Source organism: Aegilops tauschii, chromosome 6, assembly GCF_002575655.3.
Source record: "Aegilops tauschii subsp. strangulata cultivar AL8/78 chromosome 6, Aet v6.0, whole genome shotgun sequence".
Taxonomy (NCBI): Eukaryota; Viridiplantae; Streptophyta; class Magnoliopsida; order Poales; family Poaceae; genus Aegilops; species Aegilops tauschii.
Genome location: NC_053040.3, coordinates 83,262,126 through 83,288,094, shown reverse-complemented (window position 1 = coordinate 83,288,094; position 25,969 = coordinate 83,262,126). Strand labels below are relative to the sequence as shown.

Below are 25,969 nucleotides of genomic sequence, written 5' to 3'. Positions count from 1 at the left end.
GCCGCACCATGCTCTCATCTCGCTGCACCACCAGCCATACATCCCTATTTTTGGGAAAACTTTGTTTTTGTTACTTTAGCTTTTGTCCACTTTGCTTATGTCATTCTAAAATTTGACATTTCACTTTTGTCACTCTTAACTTCTAACAATATATCACTTCTGCTTGGACTTGGACGACAGTGAACCCATATTTATCTTCTATTAAAAAAAATTATATTTATGTCTCACATTTGCATGCTGGTGCAGTCAATTTTTTTAGAACACAATACAGACGTAAACGCATGCGCTCGTATATATACTTATACATTTATCTTTATAAACACACACATACCCTATCCCTATGAGCACCTCGAAGTCGACGGGAACATCTTCTCCCAGTGAAAACACATCTATGAGCACCTCAAAGTCGACAGGAACGTCTTCTCTCAGAAAACGCATCACCGAAAATCCTAAAATAAGGGCCAGGATATCACTATCCTACCACAGGTTAGTTCGCTAGTACGGCCAATAAAGTCCGTTACTTTTTCCTTTTCCAATCCTGATGATGCATTGCATAACCACACTACAAAACCGAAAAGAACATAATTATTTGAAATTGCATTGTTTACTAGTTCAACACACCTACATCCAAATTAATTTAACAGAGGTGCCACTTATCTATGGCATGTTTGTGACCAGCTAACGGCGAAAAATCAGTTACATCATGAGAAAACAGGTAGTACAACCCAACAATGTGACGAGTCGGTACCACTTCAAAAAAAGAACACCTTGACCTTGGTGCACTATCTCAATACGCCCGGGAACTAACTACCCCTATCAGCTTCGGAAGAAGTACAACCCACAAGGACTTCAACGGTCTACAAGCCACTTCACATCTGCAAGAACTTTTCACCTGCCGTTTTTTTTCCTGATTTGGCGTGAAATACTGACGGCGCTTGACTGGGGCAGAGCTCGGCAGCTCGCTCACTGTTGTCTGCACAGACAGCACCACAGTCCAGCCCAAGGCGTTGAGGCCTTTGCGGAAACAACATCCAGAAATGACAAATGCTGGAGCTAACTGATCCGGCTGCTATCGGCCTACCCGCCGCCTCTTCCTCTCCTGCTCGCGCCTCTCTTCTTCCTCGAGCAGGCGGAGCTCCTCTTCGTCCTCCTGCCTTGCAATCCTCGCGCTGACGAAGTAAGCAAACAACAGAGCAAGGTCAATAAGATGCAAACTATTCAGCAATTTGAGTGATTACTACTATCGGTCGTCCAGTTCCATTTTCTGGAACGAGTTCTAAACAACATCCATCTCGTTCAAGTGTGTCGTGCGACACACTTTACTGAGTACTCCCCCTCCGTCCCGAATTACTTGTCGCAGAAATGGATGTATCTAGACGTATTTTTACATCTATTTCTATCCATTTCTTCGACAAGTAATCAGGGCGGAGGGAGTATATAATTATACTAGGAGAGTAGACTAAAAGTAACCAATGAAGGGAACATATTTTGCCAACTAATATGCTGATTTCTTTTTGCCACAGATTTTCTTCACAGTGTAATGTGGACAAGACACCATCAGTCCATGACTAATCCAGAAATTGTGCATATTTCTCAAATGATCTCTATTTGTTTTCAGCTTCTACAATCTTGCAACAGGACAAAATATAAATATATAAGAAAATGCATTATGTGAAGAACATGGATACCTTCTTTTCTCTTCCATCTCTATAGTAGCAAAATCTGCTTCCATGTCACTATCATCATCATCTCTGCCTGCATATTTACTAGGGTCATACCTGCACCAGAAATCCAGACTTGTAAGAGTTTTCTTCTTTTCAAAGCAATATAACATATAATCTTATTTCGTGTCATACAATTAAATCAAATAACCTTGTTATAAAAAAGCCACTAAAGCAATATGTAACATATAAAAAAGCCAAGGTGAAATTTCAACAGGTATTGCAATCGGTGCAGTCAGTCCATGATCCATGTTAGGTAAATTATCCAAACACTAGTAGAGTAGACACTGACGCTCGGAAAACACAAACCCAGCTTGTATACCAAATCTATACACAGACGGAACATATTATCGAACATTTTAACCAGGATAACTGATAATATGATGCCCAGAAAAAGCACGGGATAAAAATTTACCTGAACATACTCCTGATCATAGCCATGGGATCATCCTCATCTTCAATGTCGTCATCAAACCTTCGTTTCCCCAATTGCTTTTTCTTTGCACGATCATCACGTCCATTGGCAGATACTTGTCGAGATGGCTACATGGGCACACAAACACAATGAAGAAACAAACTTAGCGGGACAATATCATTACAAATCATCACACTCTAAACATGAAAATGTATGCACATGGCATAACACCAAAAGAAAAACCAACAGATAATTGCTTCACCAGTACTACTTTTTTGACAAATGAACAGCTTGACAGAATATTACCATAGGTTTCGAGGGAGTCCTTACCTGCCTTTCGGATGGTTTTACTCGATCATTTGCTTGGACTCTTCTTTGCTCAGGATAATGACCTTGCGAGGAAAGAGGCCTTTGCCGTTGCAACATCTGCTGCGGCCTGTTGCTTTGTGGCAGCTGTCTTTGGCTTTGTGAGGATTGCAACTGTGAAGATTGCTGTGGTCTCTGTCTCTGTAGTGATCGTTGCGGTCTCTGACTCTGCGATGACTGTTGTGGTCTCTGACTCTGCGATGACTGCAGTGGCCTCTCACGCTGTGACGACTGCAGTTGCCTCTGGCTATGCGAGGACTGCAGTGGCCTCTGGCTCTGTGACTGCAGTGGCCTCTGGCTCTGCGATGACTGCTGTGGCCTCTGGCTCTGCGACGACTGCTGTGGCCTCTGGCTCTGCGACGACTGTTGTGGCCTCTGGCTCTGCGACGACTGTTGTGGTCTCTGGCTCTGCGACGACTGCTGCGGCCTCTGACCATACAAGGCTGATTGCATCCTCTGACTTTGTGAGGGCTGTGGTCGACCATTAGGTAACACAGGTTGCTTTCTAGCTAAATGATCCTTTCTAAGAGATTGTTCATTCACTTCCTTCATAGAAGGCTTATTTGCTATCTGACCCTTGCTTGGAAACTTTTGGCTTGCAGCTTTGCTTCCAGTGGCCTGGCTGGACCCATTTCTAACAACACCATGCATCCTTCCATTGTCAATAGCCCTTTCCCTACTTGGGAGCATCTCCTTTCCCTTGGATTCAAACTTACTTTCCGGGCGTCTTTGTGTGGATGATGTGTTGTTGTTCAACACATGACCATTTGGCAATCTGGCAGGCTGACTTGTTGGTGCCCTACTCTTTGCTGCAGAATGCATCATCTCACGATCTTTGACACAAAAAAACCAACCATCAGCACTCTCCACTAAACAAGAAAGACAAGTTTCGCAATAGAAGTTCAAACTCACCAGACTTTTGGGTCAAGGAAGGCCTAGCTGCAGGTTTTTCCCTTGGAGGAGATGGAATGTCAGCATCATCCGAGAGTAGAAATGAATAGTCCCGATTATCCTTAAGTGCCTCAGCTTTCTTTTTTGCCTGCATTGCAGCTGCTATTTTGTGACTGCACTGGCCAACGTTTAATAAAGCAAAGAAATGAACAATGTAAAGAAGAAATATCCCTTGTACCTCATTAACAATCTTTTGCTTCTGGTGAAATCCATTTGTTTTAGCTTGCACTTGCACTCTCGAAGATGATGGGATGTCCTTCTGCATATATATTACCTGCAATTAGTAAGGGATGGATCAACAATAATCAGAATGAGATGTAATGCCACATACTCCAGGAGGTCTTCGTTCTCTGGGCACTGTGTTCTGTATCTCTTTCATTGACTTCCTTTCTTCAATCACACGCTGGGAAATCACCGGCTTGGAGGGCCCAAAGAAGGAGCCAAAACTACATGAGTGAAATACATAATGAAAATTTATTCCCCATCACCATACTAAGACCAGTAAGACGAAATGTTGAATTTGAGTCCAAGAAAGGATAGCATGACAATCTATTTAGTATGTACTCCCTTTGTTTTTAAATATAAGCCCTTTTAGAGATTTCAGTACAGACTACGTACAGATGTATATAGACATATTTTAGAATGTAGATTCACTCATTTTGCTCCATATGTAGTCCATATTGGAATCTCTAAAAGGTCTTATATTTAGAAATGGAGGGAGTATATGAGAAGGTATCATTGTCCGACTATCTTCCTCTGAGGATTGTAATTTTCTACACTATACAGGTTCCTGGAGGATAACCAAACAAAATGCTGGACAAAGTGTAGAAGAGGCGCATTGAAATTCAGAGACACTTACTTGGGTGGGGGTGGTCTTCTATCATGCAAGGAAGATGAGCGACCAGCTGTGCTAGCACTAGTACCCTGTGCCTTCCGCCTAATCTGCTCCTTCAATCGTTCTCTAATTTGAAGGAACTCCTGCTGACCCTCTGGTGGCTCTTCGTCCTCCTCAGGAGCTCCTGCGCCTTCCTCCTCGTACTCATCTTCATCATAGTACTCGTCCTCATACTCATCCTCCACTGCCCGATGATAACCCTATTACGATGATGAGAAAAAGAAATGCACTGTCAGCCTACCACAAATGAAATGGCTATAGTTCCTCCTTTTCAAATGAATTAACCCTACATGTTCATGGTCATAACAGAATATCGAGCAAACTATGATTCCAGCTGCTTCTACGGATGATAGATGCAGAAACAATGGACTTAGAAGCTTAAATTACATTAGTCTCAGATAAAGGTCCAGAAATGCACTGTCAGTCTATCACAGATGAAATGGCTACAGTTCCTGCTTTTCTAATGAATTAAGCATACATGTTCATGATCATAACAGAATATCCAGCAAACTATGATTCCAGCTGCTTCTACAGATGATAGATACAGAAACAGTAGTACTAAAATGGAGTTAGAAGTTCGGATTATTACATTGGTCTCATACTCGTAGCGGCTCATTTGCGCCAGTGATCCCGTCGTCGCGTCGTGCAGCTCCTGGATCAAAGCCAGCAATCCTCATGAGTATGCAAAATAACGCCGCGAATATTTTTCACAGAGTGTCGAAGTTTTAGCTAAAGAAAGCATCGAGCCGGGACCAGAGCGCCCAAATACGCTCCAGGAAAGCAGCAATCGGCCCCCGAAATCCCGCTGTCTAGGGCCCAAACCACGTGGCCTACAGCTAATCGCGCGAGCCCCACCCCGAAACGCGAATAAACGAGCGGTCCCGTCTAGGGTTTCCGCAGGCGCGGAAACGCAAATCTGGGGCGCCGCCGCCGCCACGGAAAACGACACTCCCCGTCGAACCGGCCCGAATTCGCGCCGTCGGGCAGGGGCGCTCACCTCGGCGCGCGGAGAATCGCCTCTTCCGGGGCCAGCGGGGGGCTGCGCGGGGCGGATTCGTCCCGGCGAGATTCCGCGCGACCGCTGGATCAGAGGGCGGAAGCCGCAGGAAAAGTCGTCGCGGGAGGCCGCGGGGCGGAGGGCGAGCGCGGGGACCGACGGGGGCCTGTCGGAGCCCGGCTCGCGGCCGCGGGGCGCGGGCGGGAGGCCGGCGGGGAGGAGGAGTCGCCGGCGCGGGGGCACGGGAGGGGAAGCGGAGGGAGGCTTTAGGGGCTGCTTCGTTGGGTCGGGAATGTGGAGCAGCGAGGCCGCGAGAGGGGAATCGGGTCGAAGGCCTGGCGGTTTATAAATAGGCGTGTGCGTGCGTTTCCGCGAGGTAAGAAACTGACATGACGTGACGTCCTGCCGGGGGCTGGATAGATGTCTCTGGAAAGACTCTGTGGGTCGGGTGGGCCTTCCTTTTTTTTTTGAGGAAATGGGTGGGCCTCCCTCTCTTCTTTGAGAGTGGCTGCCTGTACGACTATCGCCGCCTATCTTTCTTTCTTCTTTTGCCGCCAAGTGCTCTCCCAGCCCCAGGTGATTATCCCCTTCTGTTACTCAAAAGAAAGGTGATTATCCCTTTTTTTTTCCAAAATAGGTGATTATCCTCTTTTCAACAAGTTCTAGAAAATAAAGCTTCTCAACACTACTACTCCCTCCGTTCCTAAATACAAGTCTTTCTACATATTTCAATATGAACTACTCCCTCCGTCCCATAATATAAGAACGTTTTTGACTACGGATATATATAGACATAGTTTAGAGTGTAGATTTACTCATTCTACTCTATATGTTGTCCATATTGGATTCTCTTGAAAGACTTATGTTTAGGAATGGAGGGGTATCTCTCCTATTAAAGGCAGTCTGTCATTTCTTTTGGTCCCCTACAGTCATTAATAAAAAAACAATTCAAAAACTGAGTGTCGAATCAATTTGGGAACCTAGTCATTAATGCAACTAGAAGAACGCCCGTGCGTTGCAACGGGGCCACATTAACTTTAAAAGTTCAATATCAATTATGTTAATATTACATTTAATATTCTCATACATATTAAGTGACATTGACGACCTTTTTTACCATCAAATTCTCACACACACACACCCTCTCCCTCCCTCTTCCTCACTCTCTCTCCCCCTCTCCCTCACTCGAGAGGTGGGACGAAAATAAATCCGGAACGGAGACTACCAACTGAGACATTAAGAGTAGAGATCATTTAGTTGATAAGAATAAATGGAAAACGGTGTTAGAAAGGAGAAACAGATTAGAATACATTGAAAAACCAAAAGGACGATGTAAAAGGGGATTCACCTGCCCCCGGGCCCTGCCACCGAACCGGCTCAGCGGTCTAGTCCCCGCGCGGTCGCCTTCTCCTGTTCCCCGAGCCACGTCGCTACAGAGCCGGGCTCCCGCCCGACCACCTCGCTGGCATCGAAGGGGAATGGATAAGGGTGACGCCCTTCCTTCCCTGCCCCCATGGCCTCACTCCTCCTCGACGCCCCCTCCCAAATCCACTTCTCCTTCTCGCTCGCTCGATCCCGTTGATCTGGACGACGTCAGACGCCACGGCCACCATGACCGACCCCGTCCACATGGCCACTGCCCTCTCTGCGGGCTAGGAGCTTATCGAGGAGCTCCGAACGCCTTTGCTACTTCGTCTGCGCCAACGAGATCAAGTCTAGCACCCCCGCATAGACGTCGCTGCCGTCTTCCTCAACCTTGGGCCACCGCGACATTGCCGTTCGATCTGCGCCGCCCCGAGCTCCCATGTCTTCCCCTAGGGCGCCATTGACACCGCCATGATCTCCTCTTGCCTTTCCCCTGTTTCCCCTCTCGTTTGCTCTTGGTAGGTATTTTGCCGTGGCCGAGAACCGTCGTCCGCCATGGCCATTGCAGGGGTAGCCACCGAGCTCCTCGGATTGACCCCGTGGCACATGCCTGCTCCTATGCGCGCCCATGCCCGAGCCTGCCGCTCTTCTTCCGCGCCCGCGGGGCCACTCCCTCTCCATGCCCACACCCGTGCTACACCGCGTCGGACGCGCCCTCCGCTGCCGTCGCGCTCGCCGCAGCCACCGCACCACTGTGCCCCGCGCGACACACACCCTGGCCGCACGCCACACTCTCGCTGGCTGTGCTCGCCCCTCTGCTGCCGCCTATCCCTTCGCTCGCCCCGCTGTCGCGCCCCTGCCTCGCGCCGCCTCCAGTCGTGGCCATCTTCTGTCGGCCGCCCCCTCAGCCACGCTGGCCGCATCTCTTCCCTCCATCGTCGGCCGCTCGCCTCGCCTGCTGCGTGTTGCTTCCTGCTGCTATGCACTGCTCTACCGCTGGTACGCTGCTGCGCCATGCCCTCGACACCGCCGTGGACAAATGTGGCGGAGGGACCTCTACTGGAGTACGAGAAGGAGGTGGCGGAGAAGGTGTGAAGAGGCAGAAGGTCTGGGGCGGTGTCACCTGGCTGTGGTGGAGGTGTTTATGCAAGAAGGAGCCGGAGTGGAAGGAGAGGTCACAATTGGAAAGAATCGCAAAAAAACATAACCCGGAGATCTCAGTTCAAAAAAATGCCAATATCGATGGAGGGGTGATTTCCTTCAATAGGTGGAAAACATAGGAAATGTTGGTTGTTATCAAGGAAAGGTAAAAATTTAAGAAAGTTAGGATTTTTGAACTAATTTCTATGCAAATGGGGTTTTATTGTTTGGTAACGTGATATCAGTACCTGCCCATTTGTGACGTGTCTGACTAGGAAAGTTTGCAAATGTTAAGAAACTATTTATTGAGAGGGAAGTTGTGACGTGTCTGTTATTTGTTTCCTAAAACAAATTTCACTAATAAGAGAAATTGATTGATTTAGATAAGTTAGGAAAGTTAGATTAAAATGTATTATTTGTTTCCTGAAAATATGTTATTTGTTTCCTAAGACAAATTGAACCAATAAAAGGAATCGATTGATTTGCATAATTTAAGGAAGTTAGATTAAAATGTATTATTTGTTTCCCGAAAATCTGTTATTTGTTTCCTAAGACAAATTGAACCAATAAAAGGAATCGATTGATTTGCATAATTTAAGGAAGTTAGATCCGTGATTTGTTATACGTTAGAAAAGTTCTGGTTGTAATAAAGAGTGGAGAGAAAAATAAACCGATGGACCAGGGTGGGAGGGGGTGGTGAGAGGAGAGACGAAAAAACCAGCAAAAATAAACCGCGGACCAGGGTGGGAGGGGTGGTGGGAGGAGAGACAAAAAAACAGCGAAAATAAACCGCGAGACGATTCACCAACTCGTCCATTAGGAGTAGAGACTAGCTAATTGTGAGTGCCTTGCAACGGAGACAAACATATTTTACTGATCCAAAATCGATTACCAGTGCCTCAACCAGTGGCGGAGCCACCTCCCGGCTATCCAGGGCAGTTGTCCGTGCTCTGCCATGTACCCACACTTCCACTGGATTTTTATAGGGGTCAGGAGGGAAAAGATATGTTGTTTTCTATCAGTACCAAGCGGATACTCCCCAGCTTCCACGGTCCGCTATACTGAGGAAGAGATGTGGGAGGACCCTGGGCCAGAACAAGTTGGGTTGGGTACAAACCCTAGCGGTAAATAGAGATCTTACCATAATTTTTGTAGTAGACACGAGCCCCATGTACTTTGCCCCGGCTCGCTGGCCGAGCTGGCTCTGCCAGTAGCCTCAACAGAGACGTCGCGAGTATTTTTTTCCTACGACTTGTCCCACATCGACGTCGTGAGGTAGGATCGTGTGGTAGAACATGATGATGACGAAAAGGGGACGAGAGGTTTTAGGAGGAGCCCACATAAATGATACTTTCCCTCAATTAAGGCAATCATCGCTTGAGGTATTTAACCTCACTACGCATGCTATAGTCAAAATCGAAAAAAATGATACTCCGCATAATTAATGTGATTTTTTCGCCCAACTCTAGATGATACTTTCCATAAATTAATGAATGTTGTTTTCTGTTTTAAGGGAATGAGTAGGACAAGGAAAGAAATGTATCGATTTGGTTCCGATTATTTCAAGTTACTCATGTATACGTTCGTTTTTGCTTTGTGCGGCATCGGTTGAGATTACAAAAATCTCTATTTCTAAAGGGGGAGTTGGTAGCCTCTCCTCCATGATTTATTTTCGTATGGCTATTTTCGTTCAGTTTTTTCGTCTCACCTCCCATCATCCCTTCCTACTGGATTTTCTCCCCCCTTTAAAAATTCAAATCTTATTAAAGGGGAAGGTTTTGTTTCATGCTTGCTTTGGCAGGTAGTGCTTTAATTCGATCACCTAAATCTCTACTCCTAAAGGGGGAGTTGGTAGCCTCCCCTCCGTGGTTTATTTTTGTCTGGCTATTTTTCGTCCGGATCTTTTTTCATCTCACCTCCCACCATCCCTGCCCACTGGATTTTCTCCCTCCTATTAAAAAACCAAATCCCATTAAAGGGGAAGTGTTTTTGTGCGTGCTTTGGCAGATACTGCTTTAATTCGATCATGTAAATAATAGATAATTCAGAATTCAGAAATCACATCATATATGTGAGATCACCTTTCTAAAATAAAAAGACATAAATTTTTCTCGATAACCTTCCCAAAAAAATCAAATATTACTCAATAACAAATCACTAATCCCGCGTACTATGTCATTTATTATTATCATTATCTCTACTATTAATTGACAATCACAAGTTTCCTTATACAAAAAAGACATCATGTCTTTTTTATTATGAGCGCACGCATCCGTGCGCCCCTGCATAGGGACGTCGTGCCAACACCATGGAGGACGTCGTGGTTGGGCCTGACGCCTGTGTGATGCTCGACAATGCTAGGGTGTGGATCATGACGTCGAGGACAACCATGGCCGAAGACAGGTCGTCGGCCCGTCACATACACGCATTCATGGACGCAGCCGTATTATATTTCATGTCAGTCGTACAGAGAGCCAGACATGCTACATTCTCAAATCAAGTGTGTCCATTCAAATGACAAAAAATCCGTTAAGAAAATGTTTCCTACAATATTCGGTACTCGTCGTCGTTCGTAGCAGTCATTCATGCAAAAAAAGGAAAACGAGCATTAAATCAATTCGAAAATCAAACCATCAATGGAATTAAGTAGCTAGATGGTTAATTATGTATGCAATTAATTTGGCTTTTAAATAGGAAAAAAAATTCACCAAATCAATTTTAAAATCGAGTCATTAATGCAATTAATTAGGTAGACGGTTAATTATGCCTATAGATAATTAGACGTAAGGATTTTCCATTTAGGAAAATAATTAATTTATTTTGTTGGCTATTAATTAGACATGCAGGGAATTTGGTAGGCCATTAATTATTGGTCTAATTAATTAATTAATCAAGCAGTTAATCACGTTGAATCATTTTGAAAGCGCTCGTGGGCAAGGATGATCAACAGGCTCTCACAGACATGGCCGAGCACAGCTTGCCAATAGGGACAACAGTCACCATGCACTCGCAACATGGGCGACCTAGCGTTCACTAAGATGGATGACAGTCATGCTCTGCGGGATGTTCACATGTTGAAGGTTGCCGGAACATTCGTGGATAAGGACAACACGACAAAACATTGGTCAGAAGTTCATGCTATAGTAGAAAGAAAGTATGTTTCAAGAATAAGAAGGAAAAAATTAAGGCAGGGAAGAAATGTGTGTTCTAAAGAATAAGGGGAAACTTTGTTTTTGCCACTCTAGCTTTTGCCCAGTTGCTTATGCCACTCTAGAATTTGACATATCACTTTTGGCACTCTTAGCTTTCGACAATAGATTACAAATGCCATTTCGTGGCAAAAGCAATAATTTTTCATTTCACTTTTGCCACTCTAGCTTTTGACAATGTATCACAATTTCCACTCTAAAATTATTGCTTTTGTCACGGAATGGCAATTGTGATGTATTGTCAAAAACTAAGAGTGGCAAAAGTGAAATGTCAAATTCTAGAGTGGCAGAAGCAAAGTTGTCAAAAGCTAGAGTTGCAAAAACAAAGTAGGAACGAGAACTGAAGCTGACGAGGAAGGAGGAAGAAGAAGAAGATAAGGCTTCACTAACGAATGCACTAATATTGACGTGGTGCTGGTTGGCACCAACGGAACGGGTTGGCGAAGAGACTAGGAGTAGAAGATGTAGAGAAGGACGGGGAAAAGAAGAACGACAATTAGCCATTCTAGCAATGAATGGTATGTGTGGCTGGAAGTGAAGCTTATTGGTGACAAGGAATATGTTCAGGTTGTCACTCGCCTCCCATGTCAGTTTGCATTTGCAAAGTTGAATGGACTTTTGAGAATGATCTATATAGTTATTTGTTGTTTCGTGTCAATAGTATGTGTTAAGTTAACCCACTCTATTACATTGTAAATACGAAAATTTTCATCCCTATCGAAACACATGGAAAAGGTGAGGTGAACGTCATCTGGTTTTAAAGGAGTAGGCTCCAGCGAGAAATGTCCCGCTACGACGGGAAAATGAGTGGGAAGGGAGAAATGCCCCCCTCCACCATATATATAGTGGCACTATTCTGATCCTGGGATCAAAATAACTATTTGGATCACAACGCTCTATAAGGGCGCGATGAGGCGTTCCCGAACTCCCTGAACTGCAACCACGAAAAAAAGAAAAAACGTGAGGCCACCAGCACGAACTGCCCCACCTCCTTCCCCCAGATCCCATCGCTACCCATCTCCCGCCCCGTGCCAGTGACCCCCCTGTCGCCGGTGAGCCCGCATGCCCCAGCCAACTGCCTCTGCCCCAAGCGCGCTGATACCACTGTCGGGGAACGTAGTAATTTCAAAAAAATTCCTACGCACACGCAAGATCATGGTGATGCATATCAACGAGAGGGGAGAGTGTTGTCCATGTACCCTCGTAGACCGAAAGCGGAAGCGTTAGCACAACACGGTTGGTGTAGTCGTACGTTTTCACGATCCGACCGATCAAGTACCGAACGCACAGCACCTCCGAGTTCAGCACACGTTCAGCCCGATGACGTCCCTCGAACTCCGATCCAGCCGAGTGTTGAGGGAGAGTTTCGTCAGCACGACGGCGTGGTGATGATGATGATGTTCTACCGATGCAGGGCTTCGCCTAAGCACCGCTACAGTATTATCGAGGTGGACTATGGTGGAGGGGGGCACCGCACACGGCTAAAAGATCAAACGATCAATTGTTGTGTCTATGGGGTGCCCCCTACCCCCGTATATAAAGGAGAAAGGGGGAGGTGCGGCCGGCCAGGAGGAGGCGCGCCAGGAGGAGTCCTACTCCCACCGGGAGTAGGACTCCCTCCCTTCCTTGTTGGACTAGGAGAGGAGAGGGAAGGAGAGAGGGGGGAAAGGAAAGGGGGGCGCCGCCCCCCTCCTTGTCCAATTCGGACTTGGGGGGGGGGCGCGGCTGCCCCTTGACCGCCTCTCCTCTTCCACCAATTGGGCCCATGAGGCCCAATAGCCTCCGGGGGGGTTCCGGTAACCCCCCGGTACTCCGGTATATATCCGATAACCCCCGAAACCATTCCGGTGTCCGAATATAGTCATCCAATAGATCAATCTTCATGTCTTGACCATTTCGAGACTCCTCGTCATGTCCGTGATCACATCCGGGACTCCGAACAACCTTCGGTACATCAAAACATATAAACTCATAATATAACTATCATCGAAACGTTAAGCGTGCGGACCCTACGGGTTCGAGAACTATGTAGACATTACCGGGACACGTCTCCGGTCAATAACCAATAGCGGAACCTGGATGCTCATATTGGCTCCCACATATTCTACGAAGATCTTTATCGGTCAGACCGCATAACAACATACGTTGTTCCCTTTGTCATCGGTATGTTACTTGCCCGAGATTCGATCGTCGGTATCTCAATACCTAGTTCAATCTCGTTACCGGCAAGTCTCTTTACTCGTTCCGTAATACATCATCCCACAACTAACTCATTAGTTGCAATGCTTGCAAGGCTTAAGTGATGTGCATTACCGAGAGGGCCCAGAGATACCTCTCCGACAATCGGAGTGACAAATCCTAATCTCGAAATACGCCAACACAACAAGTACCTTTGGAGACACCTGTAGAGCACCTTTATAATCACCCAGTTACGTTGTGACGTTTGGTAGCACACAAAGTGTTCCTCCGGTAAACGGGAGTTGCATAATCTCATAGTCATAGGAACATGTATAAGTCATGAAGAAAGCAATAGCAACATACTAAACAATCGAGTGCTAAGCTAACGGAATGGGTCAAGTCAAGCACATCATTCTCCTAATGATGTGATCCCGTTAATCAAATGACAACTCATGTCTACGGCTAGAAAACATAACCATCTTTGATCAACGAGCTAGTCAAGTAGAGGCATACTAGTGACACTCTATTTGTCTATGTATTCACACATGTATCATGTTTCCGGTTAATACAATTCTAGCATGAATAATAAACATTTATCATGATATAAGGAAATAAATAATAACTTTATTATTGCCTCTAGGGCATATTTCCTTCACCACCAGCATCCCCAAGCACGCTGCCGCCGTCATCAGTTCCTCTCCAGATCCTGGTCAACCCCGCCGCCCCACCGCCTACCGCGCCGCCGCTCCTCCCCAAGAACCTACGCCGCTGACCGTGGCTCCTCTCGAACCCAACCGCCTCGGGCCACCCCGCCGTCGCGCCCCACCTCTCTCCGGCAACCTCCCTCTCTCCCCATGTTCTCCTCAACTCCCCCGATCCAGCTGCCCCACTCGGCCTGACGGCCATACCACCGCGATTCCGCCCGCACACCCGGCCATCCCGGCGCGAGTCAGCTGCCCCGCTTCGCCTTCGTGGTGCGCCGCCGATGCCCCCACCCCACCTTCCCCGCGCGATGCCGCCGACCCTCCCCTGCTTCAACCGCGGCGGTGGCCCCCAGCCACCCTTGATTCAGCCACGGCGATGACCCCCTACCCCAAACACCGCCGAGGATCTAGCCGCCGACAGGCCTCGACCTCCCGCGGCCTCTCTGCTGGCCTCCTCTCGCGGCCCCTCTGTCGGCCTCCTGCCGTGGCCAGGCTACCTACACTGCTCTCGCGACGGCGCATGACCCAACGATGCCAGCTCCTGGATCCACTGCCACCGGCGCCGTCGCCCCAACCTCTCCCTCCGGCTCTGTCTCTAGCTTTCTGCTGGCCACGGCGAGCCACCATGGACGGCTTCTCCATGTAGGCTTCAGGACGAGGAGCTTGGAGCGAGGCCACAATCATGGCTTCCTCCTCCAGCTCCGTCGCGCGACCAGCGCCCTCCGGACGCTACCGCAGCGCCGACCGACCTGCTCCATCCCGCTCACACCCGTTACGAGCCCCGCGCTGCCGCCACCTGTTCAGTTCAACCTACCCAGGCGCATTAGTTCAATTCTGTGTATTGAAGAAAAACAGAGATCGCTGAAAAATTTGTAGAAGTTCGATGGGGTCACAGTGGAAGGAATCACGTTAACGCTGCAAATTCTGTTGATTGTATGCCATCATAATTTTGTTTTGTCTATCATGTGGCGCTACTTCTCTCTCTCTCTAATTGATTCTAATCCACAACACATAGTGCTTCCAAAATCTACAGATGGAGCTCTTGCGACAGATCGGTGAAGTTCTAATTAAAAAAGGAGAGAAGTCCGACAAAGAGAGGGATTGGTTGTCTTGAAGATTTTTATTTTCTCCCTTCATATTTCTAAACTCACTCATTATGCAGAGATGGAGAAGAATTCAAATGCCAACTCATATGTTACAGATGCAAAATGGACACATACACACAATTTCTCCACATTTCCCTGATTTCTTGCTGCTCTCGACACCTGGAACACGCATGCCATTCGCCACCGCCACCTCCTGCCGTTCAACCACACAGTACAAGGCCGTTCACTAATGCACCGCACTGTATTGGTCACATTTTTTAATGTCCAATGATACGGCACAAGCCAATTCCATATGTTTTGTTTCGAGGAGTGCACACCCCTCTTTGCCGAAAAGTGCATATAAAAAATAAGTTCAGGTTTTAGAACTATGTAAGCTCAAATACATAAGCTAGATAAGTGCAGAGGAAACAAGAGTTTCGTAAAACAAAGAAAAGAGACCATGTTGGAATTTTCCTCAAGAAAAATGGATAAATGTGGTGTGAACGAAGCAAAATAAAATCCTAACAGTTCAAAAAAGAGAAACAAAGCAATTCAATGTTTGTAAAAAAGGATATATCTCTTTTTTAAAACAAAGAAGTTCAAAAAATTAAAAACATGGTAGTTCCAAAATTTATTTTAAAAAGCATTTTCCATGTTTCCAAAAAGAAATTAGAGGTTCAAATTTTAAAAAAAGGTTCAATGTTTATTACATAACCAACAAAGTCAAATTTTAAAAAACAAAGAAGTTCAATTCAAAAAATAGAGTAGTTCAATGTATATGAAAAAGTCAGATTTTCCTCATTACTAAAAAATAAACTAAGAAGTTCAATTTCAGAAAACAGAGCAGTTCGATATTTATTACAAAAACTTGAATTTTTTCCATTACTAACGAATAAACCAAGAAGTTCAATTGGAAATTAAAATCAAGAAGTTCAAATTAAAATATAAGGGCGTAGTTTGATCTATACGAAAAACTCAAATTCTTTCTGTTTCTATGAAAAATAAATGTATAAAGTTCAATTCGAAAAAAAAACTTTGATACTTTTTTGAAAACCATATTTTCTCTAAGAATAAAACTGAGAAGTACAAATTAAGATAACAGAGAAGTTTGACGTTTATAAAAAACTCAGATTTTTATAAACCGATAAAAAACCAATAAGTGCAAATTAAATTGACATATCAATTCAAATAACTTTATACAAAGAATACACTTTCCCTGTTTCCAAAAATATCTAGAAGTTCAAATTGAAATAATGGAGGGGTTCAAGGTTTACTAAGAAATGTCTGATTTTTAACCGCTACTAAAGGATAATAAATAACAAAGTCCACATAAAATTTCCCATTTAGAAAAAACTAGAACTTCAAATTTAAACAACGAAGAAGTTTGATGTTTATTCCAAAGTTAGGATTTTCCCCTTTACTGAAGAACAAACGAAGAAGTTCAATTTAGAAAAATAGAGAAGCTCAAAAATTTGTAGAGAAAAATGGTTTTCCTCGTTTCTGCAAAAACCTAGAGGTTCAAATTTAAATAACACAGAAGTTCAATGTTTATTATAATACCAAAGAAGGTCAAATTGAAAAAATCGAGCAGTTCAAAAGGTTAATGAAAACATATTTCCCTCTTCTAAAAATAAGACCTGGAAGTTCAACTTTAAATAATTGAGCAGTTATATATTTATTACATAACTAGCACTTTTCCCGTCACGAACGAATAGTGCCAAGAAGTCCAAATTAAAAAAATATGAAGTTGTTTGATGTTTATAAAACTCAGTTTTCCCAATACTAAGGAATTAAACCAGGAAGTTCAATTTCAAAAAACGGAGTAGTTCAATGTATATAAAAAACTCAGGTTTTCACGTTACTAGAGAATAAAACCAACAAGTTTAATTGGGAAAAAGCGGATCAGTTTGATATTTATTGGAAAAATCGGATTTTTCTAGTTACTAAAGAATAAAACCAATATGTTCAATTTCAAGATACAAAGAAGTTCGATGTTTATAAAAAACCTCTAATTTTCACATTTCTAAAAATACACAATGAAGTTCAAATAAAAAGGGTAGAGCGATTCAGTGTCTATAAAAACTCAGATATTTTCATGTAACACACAAAAGTTCACGTACTACCCGGTGTGCATTTTTTAATTAAAAAAGAATGAAAAAGCAAAGGCTAAAAGTTTTGTTGTTATAAGTTGAAGTCCTCGATCGGAGAAAGTTTAAAAAATATTGTGAGAGAGGTTTATACAAAAAGAATATCATTTGTGTAACACTCACGAATGGATGAGAAAATTACAAACGGAAATTTTTTTCTATATATGAAAAACTCATATTTTCCTCGTTACTAGATAATAAAACCAAGAAGTTCAGTTTTTTAAAACGAAGTAGATCGATATTTACTAAAAAACTCGAATTTTCCCACTTACTAACGATAATCCAAGAAGTTCAATTTGAAATAATGAAGCAGTCCGATATTAATTATAAAACTTCAATATTTTCATATTCTAAAAAAACAGAAGTTCACGTACTACACAATGTGCGTTTTGTATGAACAATAATAATGAAAAAGCAAAGGCAAAAAGTTTTCTTGTTACAAGTTCACGTGTTGGCCCGAAAAAGTTCAAAAAAATTTGTGAGAGAGGTTGAAGAAAAATACGTGACAAAAGTTCAAGGTGAAAACAGCGGGAGGTTCAACTACTACATGGAATGCGTTTCAGGTAAGAATATAAGAATACAAAAAAAAATCTTAAAAGGTTTGTTGCAAAGAAGTTCACGTGCTCCTCTTGGTGAAGTTCAAGATCTCTAGTGCGAGACGTCCGACCTTCAATTACATGTAAAAACAGGCAAAAATGACGTTGTTTTTTGCCATTTTTAAAACTGCTCTCAAACGACAAAAATTTGTAACGTCTATCTACATGAAAAAGATGCTCCTATTCATAAGCTTTCCAACGGTATATTATATGCTATATTCCGATGAATGATTTAAAAAATTTATGTATACCGTTAAAAACAAATTTTTACGCATTCAATTTTTTTTGAACCGTCGCGAGTATGAAAAACTGATCACCACGAAAAAGTTGCGTGTTTTCAACAGCTTTCCATCGGTATATCATTTGCTCAATTCCGGTAAATGGTTTGGGATTACGGGAAAAAACAGCACGTCAAAAACAGAGTGAAGTTCAAAACAGAACTGCCACAGAAGTTCAACTACTACACTAAATGAATTTCGGATGAAAAACTTTTAAAACCGTCGCGAGTATGAAAAAATGATCAACACGGGAAAGTTGCGTGTTTGCAGCAGCTTTCCATCGGTATATCACTTGCTCAATTCCATTAAGTGGATGGAGATCTACGAGCAAAAAAAACACGTGAGAAACAGAGTGAAGTTCAAGTAGGCATGCCGAGAAGTTCAAGTTCTTCCCGCGGTGCATTTTTGAATAATCTGTTTCGCTATAAAGGCAGAACGAATGATCTCGCCGTTTTCGAAATTACTTGAAAACGGATAGGAATCAGAGAAAACCATCAACATGAAAAAGTTTCGCATTTTCCTTAGCTTTTCAACGGTATATTATTTGCCCTATTCCGATAAAGTTTGTAGAAATTACGATGAAAATACGTTTTTAGCCATTTTCAAAATTGACTTGAAACAGTAAGGAATTGGGAGAAACAATATACAGAAAAACGTTTCGCATTTCCTCAAGCTTTCGAACGCCATATCATTTGCTGCATTCGGACTTACAGTTAAAAAATTAGCTCGAAAATACAAACTTAGTGCAACTTGGACCGTTTTCTAAATTACTTTTAAACCGTTTAAAAATAGAAAAAACTTTCAATATGAAAAAGTAGCGCATTTTCATAAGCTTCCCAACGCCATATCATTTGCCTCAATTGGATTAACCATTTAGAAATGTCATCGAAAATACGAACTCGGCTGTTCGGTTTGTGAAATTTTATGATTTTTGAAGTTACTCTTTAACCATAGGGAATTAGAGAAAACTTCCAACATGTGGAAGAAGTGGTTTTGTAGCAGCTTTCCAACGCCATATTATTTGCCTCATTCCGATAAACGGTATAGAAATGCGATCGAAAATACGATTCACGTTTTTTGTATGAAGAAAAAACGGTTTTCAAAACTGCTCTTAAATCGCTTACATTTTGCCAAAATTTAACTTGGGTCATGATACTGGTGTCCATAGCTTTCCAACGGTATATCGGAAGCCCCATTTGGGCAATGTTGGCGGAAGTTCAACCTAGCACTGAGAGAAGTTCAGGTCGAACAACTCAGGCAGTAATATTGCAAAAAACGCAATTTTATCACGACCCGAGAACAAAATCCGCCAATGAGCGAGATTCCTATTTAAAACCGGTATTTAGTTGCTAAAAATGTTTCTAGATTACACTAACATCATATAGAACACGATTAACTAGAATAATTCGCGGGGGAAGCCACGATTGCGAAGATAGCCCGAAGGTCGGGTTCGTACAGAGGGAAGTTCAGGCGCGTTACTCAGGCAGTTCAGGTTGTGATCAGAATATTATTCTGATCCCGTGATCAGAATAGTGTTTATGTATATATATATAAACCAAGCAGGGATGAGGTATGGGGAGAAAAAATAGAGGAGAAGGTGAGGCAAACCTATCAACTCCCCTTTAACACTAGAGATTAATAAGCCAAACAGCTAATTAGGCTTGCAGCTAATTAGGTTTGTTTAAATAGTGATTTTTCCAGCAGTCTAATAATAATAAAGGATGCTTCTTCTTGGCTTGCCAGCCCTATAATCCTGAACGGAGGGAGTAACTTCATCGATTTGTTTTTTTTCACGTATCCAATTATATTAACCATTTGTCTACGTGTAACGAAATTAAGCTTTCTATCTAAATAATCAACAGATCAAGCAACAATGGTTTCTACCCGAGAGCTTCAACGCCGCCACCTCATCTCCCTCTACTTTGTGCTCACCTCCGATGGCGTTGCGTTGATTGCTCATCGACCACGGACACAAAAGGTGTCTCCCCACAATGACTATGCATGGCGTCATGACCGCCTTTACCAACAGTAGTAGTACTATAGGTCGTGTGATAGTACTTATTATCGTGCAATGGGCAGGTGACATGACACACTAGCGTGCCCATCCATTGTCGACATGTGATAGAGCCCAAGGAGATCTATGTGGTTGGGTCGGACAACAACCATCGAGGGTCGGGTCTCACCTATCATCTCATCACCCTACTCCAAGCAATCGGTCACACCCCACTACTCTTTAGATATTGTTTCTGAAAGTATGATTATGCCCTTGATCGTTTTTTAATGTTGATGACAATATACATATAGGCGACTAATTATGTCTACCAAGTAGTTTCCCAAGAGTTAGTCCCTTGGCATCTACGTGTATGGATCATGGACCTTTCAAAATGACTTTGACAACGATGCAACAACGAAAGATAAGCATAGCTTTTCGGTAATTCTTAGAGTTATAGAGATCCCTCACTACTAAGAAGGGATCCAGAGAGTTCGCGATGGATTTACTGAAGTCATATTTCCTTAGGCATCGTTCCACTCAAATCATGCCTTGAACTTCAATCCAAAAAGCCTACCCAAGTCCCATGTCTAAGATTGGCAAAAAGCTCACACCCTCACTCTGTTCAGCGGTTCAGCCAGCTGTCTTGACAGCTAGCCAGACGTATGGCTATGTATATCTTCGAGTCTGGTAGGTTTCTTCATAACCGAAAAACATGGCCGAACATGTTAACAGAAGCGACTTTTGGCCGGCATCAGTCGGACGATCAGGCACACAACTAGGCGTCCAAATCTCAAGCCGAATGTCCGAATATATGTGCCCATGAGTCCATAAGGTTTGTCTTGCCTGGGCAACCCCGTCCGGACGAGTATACAGAGAAGGGAAGTGGTCGGCTTCAGCCGGTTGTCCAGATATCAAGCTGGATGTCCGGGCATCAGCCGGACGTCCGACTACATGTCTGAACGTCTAGTCTGTGGCATGCCTTGCCTTTTATTCACCTGCTCATGCATTGACTAGTGGTCGTACGTCCCCGTACCTATTTGGACGTTCGGCCAGTTACAACAATACGCTCAAACTGCTATTTCTTTGGGCTTTATAAATACCCTTCTACCACTCATGTAGAGGGTTGACCACTTCATCCAAAAAAACCCTAGAACACACAAGTGCTCCCTCTCATTCTTTCTTGCATCAAATTTTAGATCCCTGAGAGATTCTTGAGGGTTCTTGAGAGTTATTCCACCAAGTGATAGATCCACTCATTCCCCATTTCTTGACCAAAGAAAATCGTGATTTGAGCAAGTCTTCAGTTTTTTTCCTTTGATCTTGTTACCCCTGGAGGTGACTGATACGTCTCCAACATATCTATAATTTTTTATTGTTCCATGCTGTTTTATTATCAATCTTGGATGTTTTATAATCATTTTATAGTCATTTTTTGGTACTAACCTATTGACATAGTGCCAAGTGCCAGTTACTGTTTTTTTTCATGTTTTTTTACATCGCAGAAAATCCTTATCAGACGGAGTCCAAATGCCACAAAACTTTACTGAGACTTTTTATGGACCAGAAGGAAGATATTTGGGCCCTGGTTGCACCTGGGGGGAGTCCCGAGGAGGGGACAACCCATCAGGGCGCGCCAGGAGGCCCAGGCGCGTGATGTCGCTTGAAGCTACGTCGGTATTTCCCCAAAGAGGAAGGGATGATGCAGCATAGCGGCAGTAGGTATTTCCCTCAGATATGAAACCAAGGTTATCGAACCAGTAGGAGAACCAAGCAACACAACGTAAACAGCCCCTGCACACACATAACAACCACTCGTAACCCGACGTGTTAAAGGGGTTGTCAATCCCTTTCGAGTAACGGCGCCAGAAACGGTGCGTGGACGAGAGAAAGTTGTAATAGATTGAATAAATAGATCGCAAATAAATAAAAGTGCAGCAAGGTATTTTTGTATTTTTGGTTTAATAGATCTGAAAATAAATGCAAGGAAAAAGTGGATCGCAAAGGCAAATATATGATAAAGAAGACCCGGGGGCCGTAGGTTTCACTAGTGGCTTCTCTCGAGAAAGATAGCAAACAGTGGGTAAACAAATTACTGTTGGGCAATTGATAGAACCTCAAATAATTATGACGATATCTAGGCAATGATCATTACATAGGCATCACGTCCAAGATTAGTAGACCGACTCCTGCCTGCATCTACTACTATTACTCCACACATCAACCGCTATCCAGCATGCATCTAGTGTATTAAGTTCATGGAAAAACGGAGTAATGCAATAAGAATGATGACATGATGTAGACAAGATCCGTTTATCTATTGCGGTAGATATATATCTCGTCTTTTTATCCTTAGTAGCAACGATACATACGTGTCGGTTCCCTTTCTGTCACTGGGATCAAGCACCGTAAGATCGAACCCACTACCGGGCACCTCTTCCCATTAAAAGATAAATAGATCAAGTTGGCCAAACAAAGCCCAAATATCGGAGAAGAAATACGAGGCTATAAGAGATCATGCATATAAGAGATCAAAGAAACTCAAATAACTTTCATGGATAAAAAAAGATATGACTGATCATAAACTCAAAGTTCATCAGATCCCAACAAACACACCACAAAAAGAGTTACATCATATGGATCTCCAAGAGACCATTGTATTGAGAATTCAGCGAGAGCGACAAAGCCATCTAGCTACTAACTACGGACCCGAAGGTCTACAAAGAACTACTCACGCATCATCAGAGAGGCACCAATGGAGGTGGTGAACCCCATCCGAGATGGTGTCTAGATTGGATCTGGTGGTTCTGGACTCTGCAGCGGCTGGATGAATATTTCGTCGACGCTTCTAGGGTTCTGGTAATTTTGGGGTATTTATAGAGCAAAGAGGTGGTCCGGGGGGCACCGGAGGTGGGCACCGGAGGTGGGCACAACCCACCAGGGCGCGCCTGGGCCTCCTGGCGCGCCCTGGTGGGTTGTCCCCTCCTCGGGACTCCCCCAGGTGCAACCAGGTCCTAACTTCTTCCTTCTGGTCCATTAAAAATCTCCGCAAAGTTTCGTGGCATTTGGACTCCGTTTGATAAGGATTTTCTGCGATGTAAAAAACATGGAAAAACAGCAACTGGCACTTGGCACTATGTCAATAGGTTAGTACCAAAAAATGATATAAAATGATTATAAAACATCCAAGATTGATAATAAAACAGCATGGAACAATCAAAAATTATAGATACGTTGGAGACATATCAGCATCCCCAAGCTTAACTCCTGCTCGTCTTCGAGTAGGTAAGTGATAAAAACAGAATTTTTGATGTGGAGTGCTGTCTATCATGTCATATCATATTCTTTTCTTTGTAGCATGGACATTTGGACTTTTTATGCGATTCAAAGCAATAGTCTAGTTTTGACATAATAATTTAGATACTCAAGCATATCAACAAGCAACCATGTCTTTCAAAATATCAACGCTAAAATAAGTTATCCCTAGCCCATCATGCTCAAACATTGATCCATTCATGAAACACACTCGAATATTAACTACACCCAATACTTAAGTACGATCATATTGCCTCCTAGTTGGTGCTTTTATAAGAGAAGATGGAGACTCAAATTTCAAAATAAAAATTGCATAAAGTAAAAGAAAGGCCCTTCGCAGAGGGAAGTAGGGGTTTGTAGAGGTGCCAGAGCTCAAAGCGAACATTTGGGAGGTGTGTCCTTCCCACCATCAAAAACGACTTAGAGTTCCCAACACTTTCCATGCTAGATATGCCATAGGCGGTTCCCAAACAGAAAATAAAGTTTATTCCTTTTTCCACCATTCTTTTACTTTCCATGGCTAGTCGTATCCACGGTTGCCCTCCATACCAACACTTTCCAAGGAATTTATTATTTGACAACATAAAGTAAATTCAATTTTTTTGCATTTCGGGACTGGCCATCCCTAATACCTTTGCCTTACTCTCGTGCAATGACAAGTGAATAAACACTCATCGTGAGAATAACACATCTAGCATGGAAAATATTAGCCACCCGTTACCGTTCCGCGAGCGAAACAAACACAAAAAGAGAAGTTTATTTTGAAAATTAGAGATGGCACATGCAAATTTGCTTAGAACGGCAAAATAATACCGCATATATGTAGATATAGTGGATTCATGTGGCCAAACTGGTTTAAAGGATTTTGGATGCACAAGTAGAGATCATACTTAGTGCAAAATGAAGGCTAGCAAAAGATTGGGAAGCGACCAACCAAGAAACGAATAATCTCATAAGCAAGCATTAAGCATAATTAACACCGAATAATGCATCACAAGTAGGATATAATTTTCACTGCATGATTATTGACTTTCGTGCATGCATAGGGAATCACAAACCTTAACACCAATATTCTTACTAGAGCACAACTACTCACCAACATAACTCACATATCTCATCATCATATCTCAAAACTATTACTAAGAATCAAGTTTATTTTGTCCAATGATCTTCATGACATATTTTTTTTCTTTATCCTTCTTGGATATCTATCACTTTGGGACCAATTTTCATGTGTTCCTTTTCATAAGCTCAAACAAATATAAGTGAAGATCATGAGCATAACAAATTTTCTTTCTCTCAAAATAATTTAAGTGAAGCAAGAGAGAATTTCTTCAAAATTTTACTAACTCTCAAATAAATCTAGGTGAAGCAAGAGAGCATTTTCTTCAAAAAATACTAAGCACACCGTGCTCAAAAAGATATAAGTGAAGCACTGGAGCAAGTCCATTACTCGTAAAAATTTAAGTGAAGCATAGAGAACAATTCTAACAAGTCATGATATAATTTTGGCTCTCTCGAATAGGTGTGTCCAGCAAGGATTGATGACTTAAAACACAAAATAAAACAAGCAAAGACTCATATCATACAAGACGCTCCAAGAAAAACACATATCATGTGACGAATAAAAATATAGCCTCGAGTAAAATACTGATGGTCGTTAGAAGAAAGAGGGGATGCCACTCGGGGGCATCCCCAAGCTTAGTTGGTTGCTCATTCTTGGATAATAGCTTGGGATTCCGGGGCATCCCCAAGCTTAGGCTCTTCTATCCTTGTTTCATCCATCGTAAGATAACCCAAAACTTGAAAACTTCAATCATACAAAACTCAACAAAACCTCCGTGAGATCCGTTAGTGTAAGAAAGTAAACCGCTACTATAAGTGTTGTATCAAAACAATTCATATTTTGTTTTTGTATTATCTCTACTGTATTCCAACTTTTCTATGGCAAAAACTCATCAAAGAAAACCATAGAGCCATCAAAATAAGCACACAACACAAAGAAAACAGAATCTGTCAAAACAGAACAGTCTGTAGCGATCTGACTTAAACGAAAACTTCTGGAACTCCAAACATTCTGAAAAATAGAATGACCTGAGCAATTTTTATATTAATCTTCTACAAAAAGAATCAGGGCAAAAGCTCTTTCTGATAAAAAATGAGAATTAATTTCGTGAGCGCAAAGTTTCTATCTTTTTCAGCAAGATCAAACAACTATCACCCAAGAAGATCCTATCGGTTCTCCTTGACACAAACACTAATTAAAACACGAAAAACACAATCATAACAGTAGCATAATTGTGTAAACACACAAGAACACAAAGCAAAAATAAATTTTATTCATTGGGTTGCCTCCCAACAAGCGCTATAGTTTTACGCCCTTAGCTAGGCATAAAGCAAGGATCTAAGTTTTGTCATCTTTGGTTCGGGATCCATAAGATGCCCTCATGATTGATTCATAAGGTGGCTTAATTATAGTTCTAGGAAAGTGTTCTATACCCTTCCTCAACGGAAATTGGAACTTAATATTGCCTTCTTTCATATCAATCACGACACCGATAGTGCGTAAAAACGGTCTACCAAGAATAATTGGACAAGACGGATTGCAATCAATATC

The 25,969-nt window shown here is 43.0% G+C and overlaps 1 protein-coding gene across 1 annotated transcript; it reads right to left on the bottom strand.

Moving 5' to 3' along the window:
* Nucleotides 1–567: 567 nt before the first annotated feature.
* LOC109733027 (uncharacterized) lies at nucleotides 568–5,660 on the bottom strand. Its single transcript, XM_020292230.4, has 10 exons — nucleotides 5,346–5,660; nucleotides 4,938–5,000; nucleotides 4,313–4,548; nucleotides 3,785–3,899; nucleotides 3,632–3,712; nucleotides 3,415–3,541; nucleotides 2,467–3,335; nucleotides 2,137–2,264; nucleotides 1,689–1,778; nucleotides 568–1,169 (listed from the first exon to the last, which is right to left on the bottom strand). The coding sequence occupies exons 2-10, from the start codon at nucleotides 4,962–4,964 to the stop codon at nucleotides 1,070–1,072; spliced, it is 1,773 nt and encodes a 590-aa protein (XP_020147819.1). The 5' UTR covers nucleotides 4,965–5,000; nucleotides 5,346–5,660; the 3' UTR covers nucleotides 568–1,069.
* Nucleotides 5,661–25,969: the final 20,309 nt, after the last annotated feature.

Coding starts and splice junctions, on each gene's coding strand:
- LOC109733027 (XM_020292230.4), bottom strand. CDS start 4,964: ATGAGCCGCTACGAGTATGAGACCAAT. Junction 3,713..3,784: donor GAGAACGAAGACCTCCTGGA/GTATGTGGCATT, acceptor ATATATATGCAG/AAGGACATCCCATCATCTTC. Junction 2,265..2,466: donor TAAAACCATCCGAAAGGCAG/GTAAGGACTCCC, acceptor GTGCCCATGTAG/CCATCTCGACAAGTATCTGC.